At 33.4% G+C, this 19025-nt stretch overlaps 1 protein-coding gene across 6 annotated transcripts in view; it reads right to left on the reverse strand.

Moving 5' to 3' along the window:
- Positions 1-19025, reverse strand: part of DPP6 (dipeptidyl peptidase like 6) — a 1195887-nt gene that overhangs the window by 494565 nt on the left and 682297 nt on the right. The window contains exon 2 of one of the 6 annotated variants that reach the window (XM_074267393.1): positions 4633-4762. The exons of the other annotated variants lie outside the window; for them this stretch is intronic. Coding sequence (XP_074123494.1) covers positions 4633-4639 — 7 coding nt within the window. The 5' untranslated portion in view covers positions 4640-4762. The remainder of the gene's footprint in view (positions 1-4632; positions 4763-19025) is intronic. 6 annotated transcript variants of the gene reach the window in all.

Here is a 19025-nt window from a genome sequence, read left to right on the forward strand (position 1 = left end):
GTTTGTGCTTGGGATAAAGTCCTCTCACTGAGGCAGAGTTGAAGAAGGTTTTCTCCTTTAAGGATTTTTCAGAGTTTTGGGGTTACCTCTTCAGTGATGTACTCAGTGGGTCGAATTTGAATCCTTAAGAGTCTATGCTCTTTCTACTTTAAATATATTAGTTCCTTTGAACTTTACAATAACCAAATGAGATGACAATAACTATAATTATTAGAATCTCCCTTTTAAATATGAGGAAAGGAAGATTCAAAGTATTTATATGAAAAATGTGGGATTTGAACTCGTTTTCTTAAATCCTACTTCTGCATTCTATTCACTATAACACATTGCCTCTGTACAAATATCACAGTGTGATATTAGCAAAAAAGAAAAAAGAAAAAAAATCTTTAGCCTATCTCTTTCTGCACAATCTTCCCAATTATTAGATTTGTAGGATTCTGATATACCAACCAAACATTTAGAATTATGGCATCTTAAGAACTGAAAAAAATCTGTAAAAATCCCATATTCCTACTTCCTATACTGAACACTTACTGTCTTCTAGGACTATGTCAGGTTTTAAAAGAAAAGCAAACAATTTTGAATAACATGGAATAGGGCTGTCCTCTTAGGATTATCAGTTCATTTCTTAGGATTCTTTGATTGGTGAAGGAAAGTGAATGTTTGCTCAAAGAGAAGGTACTTGCCTAAGGTGTTTGACATAGTACTAAGAAGGCAAAATGAAAATAAATCAAAGAAACAAAATAAATAACATCTGGTAGGGAAAAAACCCACTAAAGCATGCATTCCACCTGACTGCCCCCCAGAGCCTCAGGAAGCTAGTTTGGGAGTGCTGACAAAATCATCACTTACACAATAGCATTTTTGCTATGACCTTCAAGTTGCCAATTTTTCAAAAGAACAGCTCTGAGAAAGGCAGCTGGTCGTTTTGACCTGGCCATGGGCTATGTGAATACTTAAGGCTGATTCCCAGAAAATACATTGTGAAACAGTTGTAACTTGTAGACTTCATCCTTTTCTTTTTCTAATGAAAAGACTATTGTGCGGTCTTGCACACAAAGGTCTCTCTTGCAATCTTCCTTCCTAAATGGTAAGCTTATTTTGCCTTAGAATAAGTTGTATTTCTATTACAGTTTGGACACGTCTTCTGGCTTCTAGTGAGCTTGTTTTTTTTTAATAACAGCTTTTTATTTTCAAAATATATGCAGATAATTGTTAACAGTGACCCTTGAAAAACCTTGTCTTCAAATTTTTTTTCTCTCTCTTACCCCTCTCCCCTAGACAGCAAGCAATCCAGTATATGTTAAACATGTACAATTATTCTTCACATATTTCCACACTTATCATGCTGAACAAGAAAAATCAGATCAAAAGGAAAAATAAGAAAGAAAAAATCAGGCAAACAAGAACAAAAAAGATAAAAATACTATGTTGTGATCCACACTCAGTCCCCACAGTCCTCTCTCAGGATGCAGATGGCTTTCTCCAACACAATACCATTGGAATTGGCCTGAATTACCTCATTGTTGAAAGAGTCAAGGAGTGACCTTGATTTTATAGTGAAAGAGTTAGAAAAACAGGGTTGAAGAAATCCTACTGTTTCATCATGCTTAATACTTTTATGCACAATCATCATCATAATCATTACACTCGCAATAGCAAAAATAATGAATAATTATTAAAAATTATTAATTGAATAGTTTCAAGGAAAAAAAAACTGAAAGCATGTGAATAAACTCATACAAAATAAAGGAAGCAGAACCAAAAAATTTATACAATAACAATATTTTTATTATTATTACTTGTTAAAGCAATTGGGCTTAAATGACTGGCCCAAGGTCACACAGCTAAGAAGTGTATGAGACAAGATTTGAACTCAGGTCCTCCTGACTTCAGGGCTGATGCTCTATCTACTATGCCACCTAGCTGCCCCAATAACAATATTTTAAAAGATTACTTTGAAAGACTCAAGACTTCTGATCCATATAATGACCAGCCACAACTCTAGAATATTCACATTGAAACATATTATCCATCTCTAGATAAAGAGATGATGGACTCAGAGTGCAGACTGAAGAATATATCTGAGAGTGTGTGTATATGTATATATAAATATATACCTATATACTGTGGTGGTTAATTACAACACATAAAACCCAATATAATATGCATATACATACACATACGCTACACATACCTAATGTGCCTCAATCTACACTCTGAAATTTATATACATATGTACTTATACATACCACACACACAAAGACATATATGTGTATATATTTACACATTTATTAAATATCTGTACTCTGAGGATAAGTTGAAGGAGAGAAAATTCAGAACTGAAAAAAAAATAATAAAAAAAAACCCCAGAAAATAGTTGTGATATATGGAGCAAATATATAGTATCTTGATGGTAATTTGAACCAAACAAATAAAAATAAAACAAAAAACTGCCTTTAAGTCAACTCTGTGATTCATGTAGGAAGATTTCTATTTAATGTCTGGGGAAGGACAAAATGATGTTCTGTTGCACCTCTGGCTGATAATTCTATAGATTATTGATACCATTTAATTTCTTGTGTTAGAGAAAAGTTAGGGTCAATGCAAACTATTCCATCATTAGAATTTCTGGGTGTTTTTTTTTTCCCATAATAAGCTTCTTAGAAAAATTTGCCATTTTTTCGATTTTCCATGAAGAGATGGCCAAACTCAAAGCCCTAGAACAGAAACTTATTACTCCCATTGGACAAAAACAATAACTGAGGGATTGGGAGTGAGGAGGTTAACATCCCAGAGCCTTAGAGCTGTGTATTAAAAGCACAACCAAGAATAGCAACCAAGATTTCTCAGAGTATCTTCTATATTTTATGTCCTGGAAAATCATAGTCCACACTAGGGACAATATGATGTAGTGTATAAACTCTTAAGTGTTCTAAGGTTCACTCATCTTGCTGTATTGCTCTTCGAAAGATCTTAAGAGACACAGAATCTGATGACATGTGAAATCTTGCAGCCTTTCAATCCAAAGCATAAAATTCAACAAAGGGAGTTATACATAGGAAAAAAAATGGCACTCCAACCCTGTTCTTCATGTTCTCTTGAAAAGAGCTCTCTCACATATATAACTTTGTAGTCTTGAATGAATCAAACAGGACTTCTGCTGTTTACCTCTAAAAGAAGGACTTTTGGTTGTTTATTTTGTGATCATGTGAATGAAGACATGTTTTCTCTGTAGTTTTCTTATGAAGTAAGGAACACTAATTTATGCATTAAGTAGACATTTATTAGGCCTTGAATGCTATGGCAGTCAAGGAAGAAGCCACCTACCATTATATTAAGATATACTAAGACACGCTTGGTGGAGGCATGATTAGGTCCAACCCTTCAGGAAATCAACTTATTATTTACAGGAAATATAAGCTTGTCCATTAGATCATAATTTCTTTGAGTTTAGAGACTATATTTTGATTTTTCTATTCCCATTGCTTAGCATATACCAGTAGGCACTTAATAAATGTTTATAATTTCCATAAAATTTGACTCAAAAATCCCATATATATATATGATGTATATATATACATATATGTATATTATATTCATAATATATTATATATCACACACACATATATATATATATTACATACACTCACTCCAATAAGTTCACAGAGAAGAAGAAAGGTCCTGTACAGACTAAGATATTCACAGCAACACTCTCTGTTATAGCAAGGAACTGGAAACAAAATGGATATCCATTAGAGCAGGGGTAGGAAACCTTTTTTCTTTCAAGGGCCATATGGATATTTATAATACCATTTCACAGGCAATATAAAATTATCAACTTAAAAACTCAAGCAGTAGGAGATTGTTGTACCTAGCTTTCAGCTCATCATCACCTGCAGTTGCCTTGGCAGGGCCAATCCAAATTATTTTACTAGCTTTATATAGTCCAGAAACTGGACATTCCTTCCCTCTCCATTGTGGGAATAAGTAAACAACTTGTGGTAAATGAACATAATAGAATTTAACTACAGAAATAAGCACAATAACTATAATAAACACAGTCACTACTATAATATCTATCTAGTAACAACAGCAAAGAAACCAAAATCAATGCTGTGCAACTATAATGAGTGAGCTTGGCCCCAGAAAAGAAATGAGAAAATATTTCCTACTCTCTTTTGCAGAAAATATGTGTGTGTGTGTGTATAGATACAGTACTATGTGTGTCAAAAACTACATGCATAGGCAGATTTAGGTAATGAGTTATATAGATTTGCTCAATTATTTTCTTCCTTTCCCTTTCCTTTTTATTTTTTATTTGTAATAAGGGAGGATTATTTCAGAGAGAGAGGACTATATTTGGGAACATAATTTGAAAACAAAAAATATTAGTATAAAATTCAAGGAGGAAGAGTTACTCAACCAAGTTCCTGCTCGACAATGACACAGGTTATTTTTGTTTTCTTTATTTCCTTCATGACTATTCACTTCTACACCAAAAAATCTCATTCTGGGAATCCAAGACAATAGCACTTATTCTATTTCTTTCAGTCAACAAGCATTTGCTAAGTTCTACGGTCCTATCACAAACACTGGGGATACAGAATAAGCCAAAGGCTTAGATGCTACCTGCCATCCATCCTAGACAGTTGTATTAGGTATGCTCTTCACATCAGGGTCCCAAGGTCATGAGTCATGACTACTGCTTCTTTGATTCAGCTTTCCTCTTTACTCCTTGTCACTGTTGCTGCCTCATTCCCTTAGAATAAATAGAAATAGATTTTATCCCAAAATGTGGAGCTTTGAGAAGATTTTTCTGCTACATGGTTAACACTTTAATTCAATCATTGCTGAAATGCATCCTTATTTTATAATTGGACTTATAGGAAAAGTGAAGTTGTAGTGTCAGAGTTAACTTTACTTCCATTTTTGCCAGAATACATTTCCTCAACACAAGTAGTAATAGAGAGACACCAATATACGGTAAAAATTCACTCTTCATCCTTTTGAAGCTGGATTCTCCAATCTGTGAAGTGGACTTTTTGTTTTTGGTTTTTTTTTTGTTTTTTGTTTTGTTTTCTCCAGCCTTGAAGTCTCAGAGGCTAGTGGTGCTGACAGTTAAGGTCTTGAATTTTAGTGAAAGAGCATTGATGATGAAGAGGCTGTGTGAGGATCATGTTCTCCAAGTGGAATTTCTAACATGAGGTAAAGAATCATAGTGCCAATTGGAATCTCTTTCTTGAGAAAATCCTAGATAAGCCCAAAGAAAGGTCATAGTAAATAAGAGTGAATGATAATAACAAGCACATAGATTGAGTGCTAGTTGGGAAGTACTATGGCTAAGCAAAAGAACAGATAGCTTATGACAAAACAAAAGGTGGAGAACAGAGGCAGAGGGAACAGAAAATCTACTGCCTCCTAGATCCTCCATCAGTTTAATCTGTCATTTGTAAGTCTTATTTAATTTTAAGTAATGAAGCAGATTCACTAACTAGAAAGTTACAGGACCATAGATTTAGAGCTGGTAGGAATCTTGGAAATCATCTAGACCAGAGGTTTTTATCCGGGCTACTGTGAACTTTATTGCTTCATATTGTGCTAAATGAATTTTGGTATAACTGGTTTCTTTCATAATCTTACATATTTTGTTTTACACGTTTAAGCACATTATTTTGGGAAGGAGTCCATGGGCTTCATCAGAATATTAAAAGAGTCAATGCCCCCATTCTGTGATTTAGACCAATTCTTTTGTTTTACAGATAATGAATATGAGAAATAAAAAGGCTTTAACAGGACCATGCAAGTAAGGCTGAGATTTCACCCCAGGTCACATGACTTGAATTTTTTTTTATATCTCTAATTCAGGTACGAACCCAATTTCTCTTTATTGAACCATTCTGAATGTAACATAGCAATGAAAGAACTAGATGATAAAGGGAATAAGTTAAGTAGAATTTCTCTCTCTTCTAGTCAATAAAGCAGCTGAATGTGTTGAATAAATTTTATAGATGTTTGTGAAAATGGCTTATTGACGCACTCATTATGAGTTCTAGAAGGAACTTGGGAAGGCCATAGCAAGAGGTCCAAAAGTACAATTTTATAACATGTCCAGACTATGCACTTCTTGTAACCTGAAGTAGCAGGAAAAAAGTAGCAGATGCCACCAGAACATCTGTGCTTCTAATAGACAAAAGCTCATTATTAACACTTTGTGTCTAAAGTTATAACTACAGGACATGAATGTAATTGGTCCACATTATCACTGACCTTGTCAGTTCAATTAAAAGATTGAGTAATGCCCTCATTCAGTTTCTTCACTCATATTTCTGCAAATACTGTAAAATGCTGTAAAAGTTACCCCAAAATCACTCAGTATGTATTTAAGCTGTGCAAATTCAGCTTGGACCTTCACATCTGCTTTGCAGAACACTTGGGCTAAGATGTTATCACATTCCTAGTATCATTGTCCCAAACCTTTTCCTCAAGCCCCAACTCTACAGTCATATCAGTTGATCTAAAATCTACTTTTATTGAGCAGCTCTAGATCATCCAAGTTGACCTCCCTCAATTATACCTCTCCATAACTTAATACTTTTTCTTAATTCTTTTTCACACATTATGTATCCCTTCCTTATCATACTGATCTTAAATTCTTCCCTCTTCATGGGATCCTTCTTCTTTACCACATTCATAACCTGGACTCATCTGTCTTAAAAGACACCTTGCCCTTCATCATGCTAAATTCCATATCAGCTGACCTATTTCTTCTATTTAAATAATAATGATTCTTTAAATAGTGTGCACTTGATGTCTCTATTTCCTCATGGGGTTCTCATTACTCAGTCTCTTGCAATTTGACTTCCAGTTCCATCCACTTTTCTGAAACTACTCTCTCAAAGGTTAACACTGATTTTCTAATGGAAAAATCCAAGCGTTCTGACACTTATTTCCAATAGATGACGACTTTCTTGATACATTTTTTTTTCATTTTTAGGTTTTCTGATGCATAACTCTCTTGGATCGTCTTACTACTCCTTTTTAGAATCCTAAACTTGGGGCAGCTAGGTGGCACAGTAGATAGAGCACCAGCCCTGAAGTCAGGAGGACCTGAGTTCAAATCTGGTCTCAGACACTTAACACTTCCTAGCTGCGTGACCCTGGGCAAGTCACTTAACTCCAATTGTCTCAGAAAAAAAATCCTAGACTAATTCCATATCTCCTTTCTCAGAATAAGTAACTAAAATTATCTGACCAGGTTTTACTCCAAGGTGCCAACATAGAGGAGGGGAAGCATGCAGGGAGAATGATTACTCTCAACCTCCCTTGGGAGGTTCCACAAGCCAGTCAGGATGAGGGTCGGACTCTTATTTGGAACATGCTGTTTTCCAGCAAGGAGAATGTCTTTTGTATTACAGTGCTTCCTTTCAGCTTGATTTTCCCTCAGCAAAATTACAATATGGAGCTCAAAGTTCCCTAAAAGTTCTATCCTTTAATCAAAGAAAGCAAGAAGGCATGATCTATTAAAGATAATTTCTTGATAGATAGTTAAAAGTTTATGATAAAATAATATTATAGGTAAGGTATTTATTTCTTACTCTTTTCTGTTACAAACAAGAGGATAAAAGGATCACAAGGGCTTATTAACACTGGTAACTTAAGAAGATAATGATAATAGCTCCATTAATCTGATTTTTATATACCACAGAGTCCTTGGCAAAAACACTGGAACAATCAATTACAGAATAACAAAACACTCAAGTTGTAAGGGACCCCAAAAGTTTATCTTGTCCAACCATAGCTGAATAAAATCTAACACAAAGTTTTTGGCAAACTGATATATGGTGACAAAAAGATGTGGTAGAAATCTATGTGCTACCTCCTTTTGGGTAGACCTAATTCCTTTTTCTTTTTTTGATAACTTCAATACTTAAGAAATTTTTCTTTTTATCCAACTTTTATCATTCTTTTATATCTGTTCCTCTATAGATTCTTAGAACAATGGTAGTTAGAGTTTTCCCATTTTGTTTCTTAAAAGCCAAAACATCTTCCATTTATTTGGATTTGAAGGGAGAAAAAAAATCAATATAACAAATTTGATCTAGAATTTGGTTCACTGTGGATAAGGTGAATGAAATTGTTATGTAAGATGGGAAAGAAAAATGACTAATTTCAGAAATGCTTATGATAAACTATTTCATGGAATAACCTGTTGGAAAAAAAAGATTAATGTGGGCTGAAGATAGTATATCCAAGTGTGGCTAAAACTGGATTATCAAAAATCACAGAGTATTGATAAATGGACCAGGGTTAGCTTGGGGGAAGAGTTCTCTAATAAAATGTCATAGGACTAAGTATTCATCATTAGCCTGTGTAACATTTTTATCAGTTTCTTGAAGACATAGAGAGCATGAAGTTAAGATATGCAAATAACAGAAAATTAAGAGGGATAGTTAATTAATACACTAAATCTTTGTTGAAAGAGCAGGAATAGAAAAAAATTAATTAGAATGGTAGTTTGAGTCTAATAATTTGAAACTGAAGAGTAATAAATGTCAAATTCTGCATTTGGGTTAAAAATCAACTTCATACAACAGAATTAGGAATATATGGCTAGATAACAGTTTCCCCCCCCCAAAAAAAAGAGGTCTAGTGATTAGTTGAATGAAGTTGGAATGAATCAACAATGCTTTATAATGTCAAAAATCTGATTTAATTTTAGGCACCAGGAATAAACATAAGGGAGAGAATGAGCACACTAAATCTACCCTAGTTAGGCCAAAGCTAGAAGACTGAGTTCAATTTTGGCTACTACAATTTAAATTGGTGTATATCTAAAAGTGAATGACCAGGACAGTGAGGTATAAATGAACATATATAATACATATATAATAAATGAACAGATTGCAGGTAGTGAAAATAGGAAATAGAAGACAAGTGCAATATTGGTTGTCTTCAAATATCTAAAAGTTATCATATGGAAAAAATAGATGTATTCTATATAATTCTAGTGAATCATCAGGATTAATGGTCGACATTCATAGGGAGACAAATTTCAGCTCAATTTCAGGGAGAATTTATAATCAGGACTTTCTAAAAACAGAGTGGACTACCTTGCTAGGAAGTGAATTATCTGGTAGAGGGAAGTGTCATAGGGAGAACTGAACCTTTGTCAAGTACACTAGAGGTAATTCAGAGTGAATGTAAGTACATTTTTTGGCCAGAAACTTTTGTTTCTGTTATGGCCAGAAACCCTGAGAGTTTTCCTTTCAGACTGATTTTTTTGTTAGGTAAAAGAGCCCATTATTTATTTGCCTCTATTTAGTTACCTAGCCTTAAGTACTGAATGGATATGGCCTCATTTATAGGCCTTAAAAAGGTCAAGGCTCCCCATTATATCCAGGACCATCTCAATCATCTGAATCTGTATCTTGCCACTGGACTTGATGGCTTTGTACACCTACCATCACTTAAATCCAACTAATCTGTTTGTGATAGCATCATCTCCCTGGCATCATGTTTCTCTTCCAGAATGAAGGACAAACAACAACTCTTGTGAATCAAGCTGACTCATTGGGAACCCATCTGAACTGGTCACTTAGGCAGCCTAGCTCCTTCCTTCTTCCCTCCTTACTTCTCTCTTTTCTTTCTTCTTTCTTCCTTCCCTTCTTCCTCTCTCCCTCCTTCCTTCTTTCCTTCTCTTTTCACAAATAACTCTAGCATCCTTTCTTCAGTAACTTTCCAGCTTTTTTTCCACCCTTTTATGCATGCTTTAAAAGTTGTTTGTTTCTTTTTTTTTAAGTTGACATTTTGTTAGTAGATATTTCCACAAAATATTCAACCCCCCTTTAAAGCATATTCCCTGAAAAGTTAGTTTATAATCCATAAAAAGGAACAAAGTGTTCTTTAGAGTTTTGTTAATATGCTATTAATATTATCATATCTAACTAGAGGGTTTTTTATCTTGATGTTGATTTTAGTGTTATGGCTTTATTCATTGTATATTATGTTCTTTTGACTCCACTTTCATCTGAATCACTAAATTTAAACTTTCCCATTTTAACTGAATTCTTCATATTTTTTATTCTTTATAACACAAAGATATTTCATTTTATTTATATACCATAATTTCTATATAAGTATTTCCCCAGTCCTTAGATATTTTAAAATGCCTTCAACTATGGAAAATATTGCTGCTACAAATATTCTTTTATATATATTTTTTCTTGCATTATCCCAAATTGGTTTTGATAATCACTGAACCAAATCACTCTTCAAAAGACTTTGAAATAAATGTGTCTACCACTCCTGCCCCTTTTAAAATGTTTTCCTAGCTCTTCTAATTTTTACCAGTTTGACAAGATTAAAGTGATAGCAGAATTTTTAAAAATGTATATTTCTTGGATTATTAGTGATTTTAGACTGTTTTCAAATGATTATGGAGAGCTCTTTATTTCTTTTTTTTTTTTAAATCAGTTTTCAGAAATTTTCAGTTTTTAGGAGAAGAAATCAAAGTTATGAAAAATGTCTAAATCACTATTGATTATAGAAAAAACAAATTAAAATAACTCTGAGGTACCAACTAATACCTATCAGAAATGACATGCTAAAAGAGATGAGGAATAAGAGATGTAGTAAGCTAATGAACTAGTAAACTGATCTGACAATTTTGGAGAGCAATTTAGAACTATAACCCAGAGGTCTATAAAATTGTCCATATACTTTGACCCAGCAATACCACTATTAATTTTGTATCACAAAGAGAACAGAAGAAAAGGAAAATGACCCATAGGTATGCAGATGTTTATAGCAGACTTTTTGTGGTGGAAAAAAATTGGAAATTGAAGATAAACACAGCATTTGGGGAATAGTTAAACAAATTGAGGAATATCATTATGATGGAATACTATTGTACTATGGGAAACAATTAGGGGGTGGTTCAAAAACACATGATAAGACTTACATGAACTGACACAAAGTGAAGTAAGGTGAGCTGGGAGATCATTTTGCACAGTAAGGACAATACTATAATGATGATCAACTATAAAAGAGTTGGCTATTCTGATCCATACAATAACCCAAGACAATTCCAAAGGACTCATGAGAAAAAAATGAGAAAAAAAATGTTGTCTATAGCAAGAGAGAGAACTAGTGAATTCTGAATACAAATTACATTATAATTTTCTCACTTTACTTTTTTTTGAGTTTTAAAAAAATATGACTAATATGTAAATATGCTTTGCATGCTTTCACAAATATGATTATTATCATATTGTTTGCCTTTTCAGTGAGTGTTGAAGGATGTAGCAGGGATGGAAAGAATTAAGAAATCAAAATTTAAAAAGAAAAAATGCTAAAAGTAAATAAAAATAAATTTAAATAATTTTTTTAAAAAGAAAGAAAAGATACCTACTTATACAAAGATGTACAAGTAAATAAACTCCAGTTATTGAAAAAGAAGGAAGCCTAGAATGAAGGTAAAAGCTGTGTCCTTTCAAAAATAAATAAATACAGCTCAAGCTAGGAAAAATTTTAATCAGTCTCTTCTCCACCCAATCCATCTGCTTTTTTCAAAATAACAAAAGGGAGGAAGGGAAAGCAAATGTGGAAATCAACTTGCTTTGAGCCCTATGCACTGACTCCAATTTATTTTGCTAAAACATACACTTTCCCAGTTTCCACTCTGCAGCTGATATTTTCTACATTCAAAGGAGCCAATTTTCTCCAATTTTACAGTTTTTCCAGTGCCACATCTCAGATTCAAAGCTTTCTTCTCCAACAAGTGCTTGCCATAATGGAAATGAATATAAACAAATGGAAACAGTCTAGGGATTATGGTGCCCTTCATGAGAAAAGTTCCAACTTTTACTTCCAAATTAAGCTGAAATGGGATGTTAGAAGCAATAAGCAAAAAGCAGAGAACTCCAACCATTGATTATTGAAACCATGCCCTCACTGCTCAGGACCAAGAGTCAAGATGATCAGTCTCCTCTGAGTTGGTTGTTTAGTTGCTGCCCTTTGTTCTGGAAAAAGTGACATCACTACGTTAGAGTTAATTTAGTGTGACCAATTGGCTGATCAGACCAATATAAGATCAAAGTGCTTTGCCACAAGTCAAATACAAACAGTACCTCTGTTTTAGGGTGAATTCTCTAACTTTACAAATCTCATATTTCTTTGGATCTACTTCACTTTTACTTTGTTCAGTATTTTCTCTGATAAGGGTATGTCTGATAAGGTGGTCCTGTGCCAATGTCTCCCATGTCATACATTCAATACTAAAGTTCTTAAATGCCTTGAGAGTGTCCTTGCATCAGTTTTTCTGACCACCTTACTCTGGGTGAGTTATCCATAAAATTGTTTGGCAAACATATATTTGGCATTTAAACAATGTGGCCAGCTCTGCAACAGAGTTTTACTATTTGGCAGTTTAGTTTGAGAAAGTACCTCAGTGCCTGGTATCTTATCCTTCTAGGTGATTTTCACAATTGTCCTAAGACAACTGAATGAAAGCAATTCAGTTTGCTGACATAACTCTGGTATACTGTTCAGATTTCACAGGCATATAGCAATGAGGTCAGCACATTCCTTTGCTAGTCGGTCTAATAACTTTCCTCTTCCACATTTTCCCTTGGAGCCTCCCAAATACTGAACCAACACTGGCAATGTGAATGTTAAACTCGTTATCAATGGGTAGATCCCTGAGTAGTAAACAGCCAAGATAAGTGAATTTATCTACAACATTTAAAACTTTGCCATTTGTTGTAACCAATAGGTCCACATGTGGATGGGGCAATGCTGACTGACAGATCCCAGAGTTGAGAGAGATGTGAGGAGAAATGGAGGGAACGTAGGAAGGGGTAGATTAAGGAGAGGTATCATCAAGTTAACAGGCAAACATCAAGTATTTCCTAAGGGGACTACTGATATAATCACTTTAATTTTTCTCAGCAAAATGCAAATCTGCCCAAAAATGTTTATTAAAAGTTGGATTTCATCTGGAGATTTAAACAGTTTTCATAGCTTTAGGACATTGGCAGAACAACTCTATAGAAAAGACATAGATAAATTGTTCCCTGTCTTTTTCATAGGAGCAAATGATAAGGGGAAAAAAACTAAAATACTATCTAACTATAGAGTTCCCTTCCTTTGTTTCCAAAAATGACCATCCTGAATTACTAACAACTTTAACATGAGAAAAAATTTCAAGAAAATTAGAATCTGATGATGGAAAATTATACCATGATTACATTTATTCATATAAATTCCAATTGGACAGAAGAGAGAGAGAGAGAGAGAGAGAGAGAGAGAGAGAGAGAGAGAGAGAGAGAGAGAGAGAATGAGAATAAGTGAGGGAGGAGAGAAGGAAATAAGGGGAAAGGGAGAGAGAGAGAGGGAGAGACAGAGAGAGCAGAGAAAGATAGCGAGTACCCTCCTTCTAGGACTTATGGACATGCAAATTCATATTGTTTATTACATCACTACTAGCCTGTGTTATATTACTATGTCCTTGTGTAATACCTTCCATGCTGGTGGATTTATAGATGTTTCAAGTGAGACCCTTCAGAAACCTGCTAACAAAATCTGGTTTGACTCCCCATTTCCCTTTGGTGTTTTCACCTCCCTTCCTGAGACGTGAGGGAGGGTGTGATCACCTCCTTCTTGGTGCTTTCACCCCCCTTTCTGAGAAGTTGGGGAGGGCATATCACCTTTTTGGGGTTCTCACCTCTCTTTCTGAAAAGTCAGGGAGAACATGATCACCTCCCTGTGAAGTCAGGAGAGCATGACCACTTATGTTCTAAAAAAAAAAAAAAAAAAAAAAGAAAGAAAAAGAAAAAAAAAAGAAAGAAAAAGAAAAAAAAAGAAAAAAATAAAAGAAAACAGATGTAGAGGGCCAAGTATTTGGTCGTGTGTGTGTGTGTGTGTGTGTGTGTGTGTGTGTGTGTGTGTGTGAAAGAGAGAGAGAGAGAGAGAGAGAGATTGTGTCTGTGTGTCTTTTGTCTGTTGTAGGGCAATTTCCAATCAAAGGAAACTAACTAAATTATAGTCTTAATCTGCAAATTTGCTTTTAAAACGATGGTGTGACACACCTGTAATGAGCCAGAGTTGAGGACCAGATGGCATAAGGAGGGGCAACCGAGGATCTTAAATAGATATTTCACTCCTTGCCTAGACAAGATAGAGAGATTCACTATTTTCTTCCCCTACCTTTCTGGCTTTTATAACATCATATAATCTTTGTTATTTGTCTATCTCTTTGACCTTTCCTTTTTTTTCTCAAGTACTCATTTTTCTGTTTCTCTTTTCTTTGATTAATTCTGGAATTTTTTACTCTTTATCTACAATCTCTCCCTTATGAAGTTAATTCATTAACAAGGCTTCAAGTATGATCAAGATTATCATACCCAATCTTTATTACTAATCCTGTATTCTCATTTGAATTTCAACTTTATTTTACTAATTGCCTGCTGAAACATTTCTACTTGGTTTTCTACCATCACTTCAAATGCAAAAATTAAAAAAACCTTTAAATCATAATTCCTTTCTCCTATTTTAATAATTTCAAAGATACTAACATATCCCCTAGTAATTCAGGTTTGAAATATCCATTGACTTTGGCATATGCCTATTCATGAGCCCCTTTTTATATTAGTCATTAAATCCTGTCAATTGGTCCTTCAAAACCCCCTTCATCACTTTACTTCTAGATTTAATAATAAGTTGAAAAATCACATGATCACCCTACCCCTAGTGGCTGCCACTCCAGTATAACCAATGTATTAATTTTCTTGAAACACTATTCTCTCATGATCATATTAAACAATTTTCAGGGATATAGGAATACATCAAATAAAACAGAGGAACAGATGAAAATAAAGTTAGGACTAAGAAGGGAGATAATAATGGAAAGGAATAGTCAATATCAAGGTAAACATTTTGATGCTGAAATGAAGGTTAAGAGGTAAAACAGAATAAGAAAAGAATTAAAATATAAAAGTGGGATTCCCTATAATTGTAGAATTCCTGAATGACTTTAAGTACATGAATATAAAGGAATATTTCTGTGTTATATATGATAAAAGAGATGATTTCAAAGTGGGCAGTATGAACTTATGGATAGTGAATTGAACAGAATCATTCAATTTCTACATAATAACTGTATAGAAAAATAATTTAAGAATTTTTGTCAAAATAATAGCCATCCATGTGTACAGATGACCTGTAATGAAGCATGAAAAGAAGTGTCATACTTGAGGTGAAAAGGTACTTTTTTTGTCCATGGCCATTACATATATGTTTTACTTGATCATACTTGTTAGTTCCAAGGGATTTCTTTTCTCTGTTTTTAATTGAGGGGGACAGAAGTGTGTGAAAGAGAAGAGGTTAGCAATTATGATATAAAAAAGAAAGGAAAAAAGGTCAGTGAATTTATTTTAAATACACAAAAGAAAACAAAAGTTTAGAAAAAAAAGCATTCACAAAAAGAAGATTGAAAGTAAAAAGGCTAAATTTATTATTTATCAAAAAAATTCAAATAAAATCACCAAGGAATGATGACTAGAGATTCATTGTTTCACATAAAAATCTCTTTTCACTGTCTATTTAGAATATGAAAATTATTGTGTGTTTTTAAGTTCAAAATAAAAATAATTAAAATACATACATAGCTGCCAAAATGTTTGTGGCAGCTCTTTTTGTTGTAGCTAGAAACTGGAAGTTGAATGGATGTCCATCAATTGGTTGGGTAAATTGTGTTATATGAAGGTTATGGAATATTATTGCTCTGTAAGAAATGACCAGCAGGAGGAATACAGAGAGGCTTGGAGAGACTTAAATCAACTGTTGCTGAGTGAAATGAGCAGAACCAGAAGATCACTATACACTTCAACAACAATACTGTATGAGGATGTATTCTGATGGAAGTGGAAATCTTCAACATAAAGAAGATCCAACTCACTTCCAGTTGATCAATGATGGACAGAAATAACTACACCCAGAGAAGGAACACTGGGAAGCGAATGTAAATTGTTAGCACTACTGTCTATCTACCCAGGTTACTTATACCTTCGGAAGCTAATAATTAATGTGCAACAAGAAAATGGTGTTTACACACATATATTGTATCTAGGTTATATTGTAACACATGTAAAATGTATGGGATTACCTGCCATGGGGGGGGGGAGGGAGTGGAGGGAGGGAGGGGATAATTTGGAAAAATGAATAAAAAAAAAACTAAACCTACAAAGTCATAAATACTCAAAGATTGCTATCCTATGCTAACCCTGTAAACTAAAAATCAGAGAATAAAAAATTCAGTGAGCTCTAAAAAAAAATACATACATAGCCCATTATTATTTTTAAAGATATAATTTGTGTAATTCTTATTCCATCCAGCAGTTCTCAGGCTACAGATTAAGAAAAAAACATAAAGTTAAAGTAAACATAAAGAGAAATCACATGAAATCTTGATAGTGGATAAAGACCATAAAATAATTCTAAATGACTGCATCTTTACAAGAGACTCTTATGGTGTATTTTTCATGTATGAAAGTAGCAATTAATTTACTTTACCTGTATCAAAGAGCATGACTCAGAATTTTTAACCAACATTCAAACTTGAATGACATGTACAAATGAGACATCTTAGAATTTTCAATGTCTTTGTTCTAATCATCATCACAAAAGTAGAAGTGAATAACTCAACCCTGGAGTCTTAAAACAAACAAAATACTATTACAGCTCAGTATACTTTCTCCAGACAAATAAATAAAATTAATTAGTTCTGGACCACTACAATCAATATTCAGCTTGAAACTGTTGTCCTTATTTTAGTAATTGGTGTGCATTAAAAACAGAAGAGTTTCTTTTTTCATTAGGGAATTATATTAGCTTTTTTCTTATTTCCTGGGCATCTTTCCTGCATTTTTTGAACTAGGAGAATCAGAAATGCTATAGGATATTTGAAAGCAATTTTTCAAAAAGGTAGAATTCTAAAGTATCTTTACAAGGATAAAGAATACTTAGATAGGTAGTCATTTTTGGAGCAATATTTTTCAACAGCCTTAGCACATAGTGAACTACCAACAGCTTCACAGACAAGAATCCAACTAATTGACCTTAGCCAACAACATTAACATTAACGTTAACAGCAGTAACAACATCCCCATCATCCAATGAATAGTACTACTCAAATTTATATAATGCCTCAAGGAATACTTACCTTACAATAACATGGAATAGTAAGTAGTGCGAGTATTAGGATTTCTCATTTTATAATTGAGCTAAGCCTCAAAGATGTTAATGGAATTATCCATAGTCAAGTATCTAATATTTTAACCATTCAAGGACTTAGTTTCCATTTAATTCAATTCAACAATTATTACAATGTATATCAGATACAAGGGACCATTCTAAGTTTTGATGATACAAAAACAAAACTAAAGCAATTTCTGCCCTTATATTCTACTGGGGAAAAATATAACTTCAGGTAAATATATTAAAGATAATTTAAGAAGGAAGAGAACCCTAACAACTGGAAAAATTTTAAAGATTCATATCTAAAATGAGGAGCTTAGACAGTTCAAAATTTCTTAAACTGTAGATCACAACTCCATGTGAGGTCTCCTAATTGAATGTGGATATTCTGAAATTATGATTTATTTTCAGTAAATGTTTGATTTGCATATCTGTTTTATATACCCATATCCCCAGGATCAAGTAAAAATTTCTTGAATAAAAAGAGGTCAAAAATGGAAAAAGTTTAAGAAGCCCTGAGATAGATGACTTCGAAGGTCACTTATAGCTTAAAAACATCTGATTATCCTTTGATTCAATAGCATGTTTTTCTGACTAAGTGAAAAAGAAATTGAGGGAAAATACAAATTTAATTTCCTTAAATCCCCTCAAACAAGAATAACAACCTTTGAAAATAAATATAATCCCACATGAAAACATATAACTCTTTAATAGAATCAAGAGTTTTCAAGAATTTCTGATGAAAAGACAGTAACTAGGTAGGAACTTTGAAATGCAAATACAAAAGACAAGATCAACCAAGAAATGTAAATAAATTCGAGCAATCAGAAGGGGTTTTGTGGTGATGTAGTTCTCACATCCTAATGTGGAAAGAAGAAACAAATGTGTTGCCAGAACTTTGTTGTCTTTAAAGGGTTCTGAGGAAATTAAAATAGAAAAATAGGAGAATTTTTAATAGATAGGTTCTGGTCTGATGAGTTTAAGAGGGGGAAATAAGGGAAAGTTAAGAGGAATACATTCGTGTATAAAGGGATAAAAAGGAATAGAACTTTTTTATAACTGGATATATAAGAAGATCCACATACTCTTTTTCTCATTCTTAATTAAAAACAGAGAAAAATCCATAACAAATAAGATAAGCCAAGAAAAAAAATATTCATATAGAAAGATACAAAAAGTATCTTTCTTCATTTATATAAATTGAAGGTGTGAAAGAGATAGACATTAGGTGAACTTCACTTTCATTCAAAATGGATAAAGGAAAGTTGAACATACACACACACACACACACACACACACATACAGTTTGATTTAAATGTACATCAAACAACAGGAAAACAAATGAGAACAAAGTGAGATGGAATAAAAAGAGATAATAATGAGGGGGGAAAACACAAGGAAAATAAACTTCCTGATCTTGACAGATCATTTAGAAAGGGGAAAAAAGAAATTAACAGGACTCTAATAATGGATGTGTCCATCAACTGGGAAACAACTAAACACATTTTGGTATGTAAAATTATATTAATTAATTTAATTAATATTAATAAAATTAAATAAGAAATGATGAAAGAAATTTCAGAGAAAGTGAAAAAATATGAACTGAGGCAGAGTGAGAATCAGAAGAATAATTTATATAATAATCACATTGAAAATGAACACAACTCTGAAAGCTGTACAAACTCTGTGACTTTGGACAAGGCCATTATGTGTATTTCTTATGGTTGAATGTTTATTGTTGATTGTATGTATTTGGTTTTGCCCCCCTC

This window comes from Sminthopsis crassicaudata, chromosome 5 (assembly GCF_048593235.1).
Source record: "Sminthopsis crassicaudata isolate SCR6 chromosome 5, ASM4859323v1, whole genome shotgun sequence".
NCBI classification, from domain to species: Eukaryota; Metazoa; Chordata; class Mammalia; order Dasyuromorphia; family Dasyuridae; genus Sminthopsis; species Sminthopsis crassicaudata.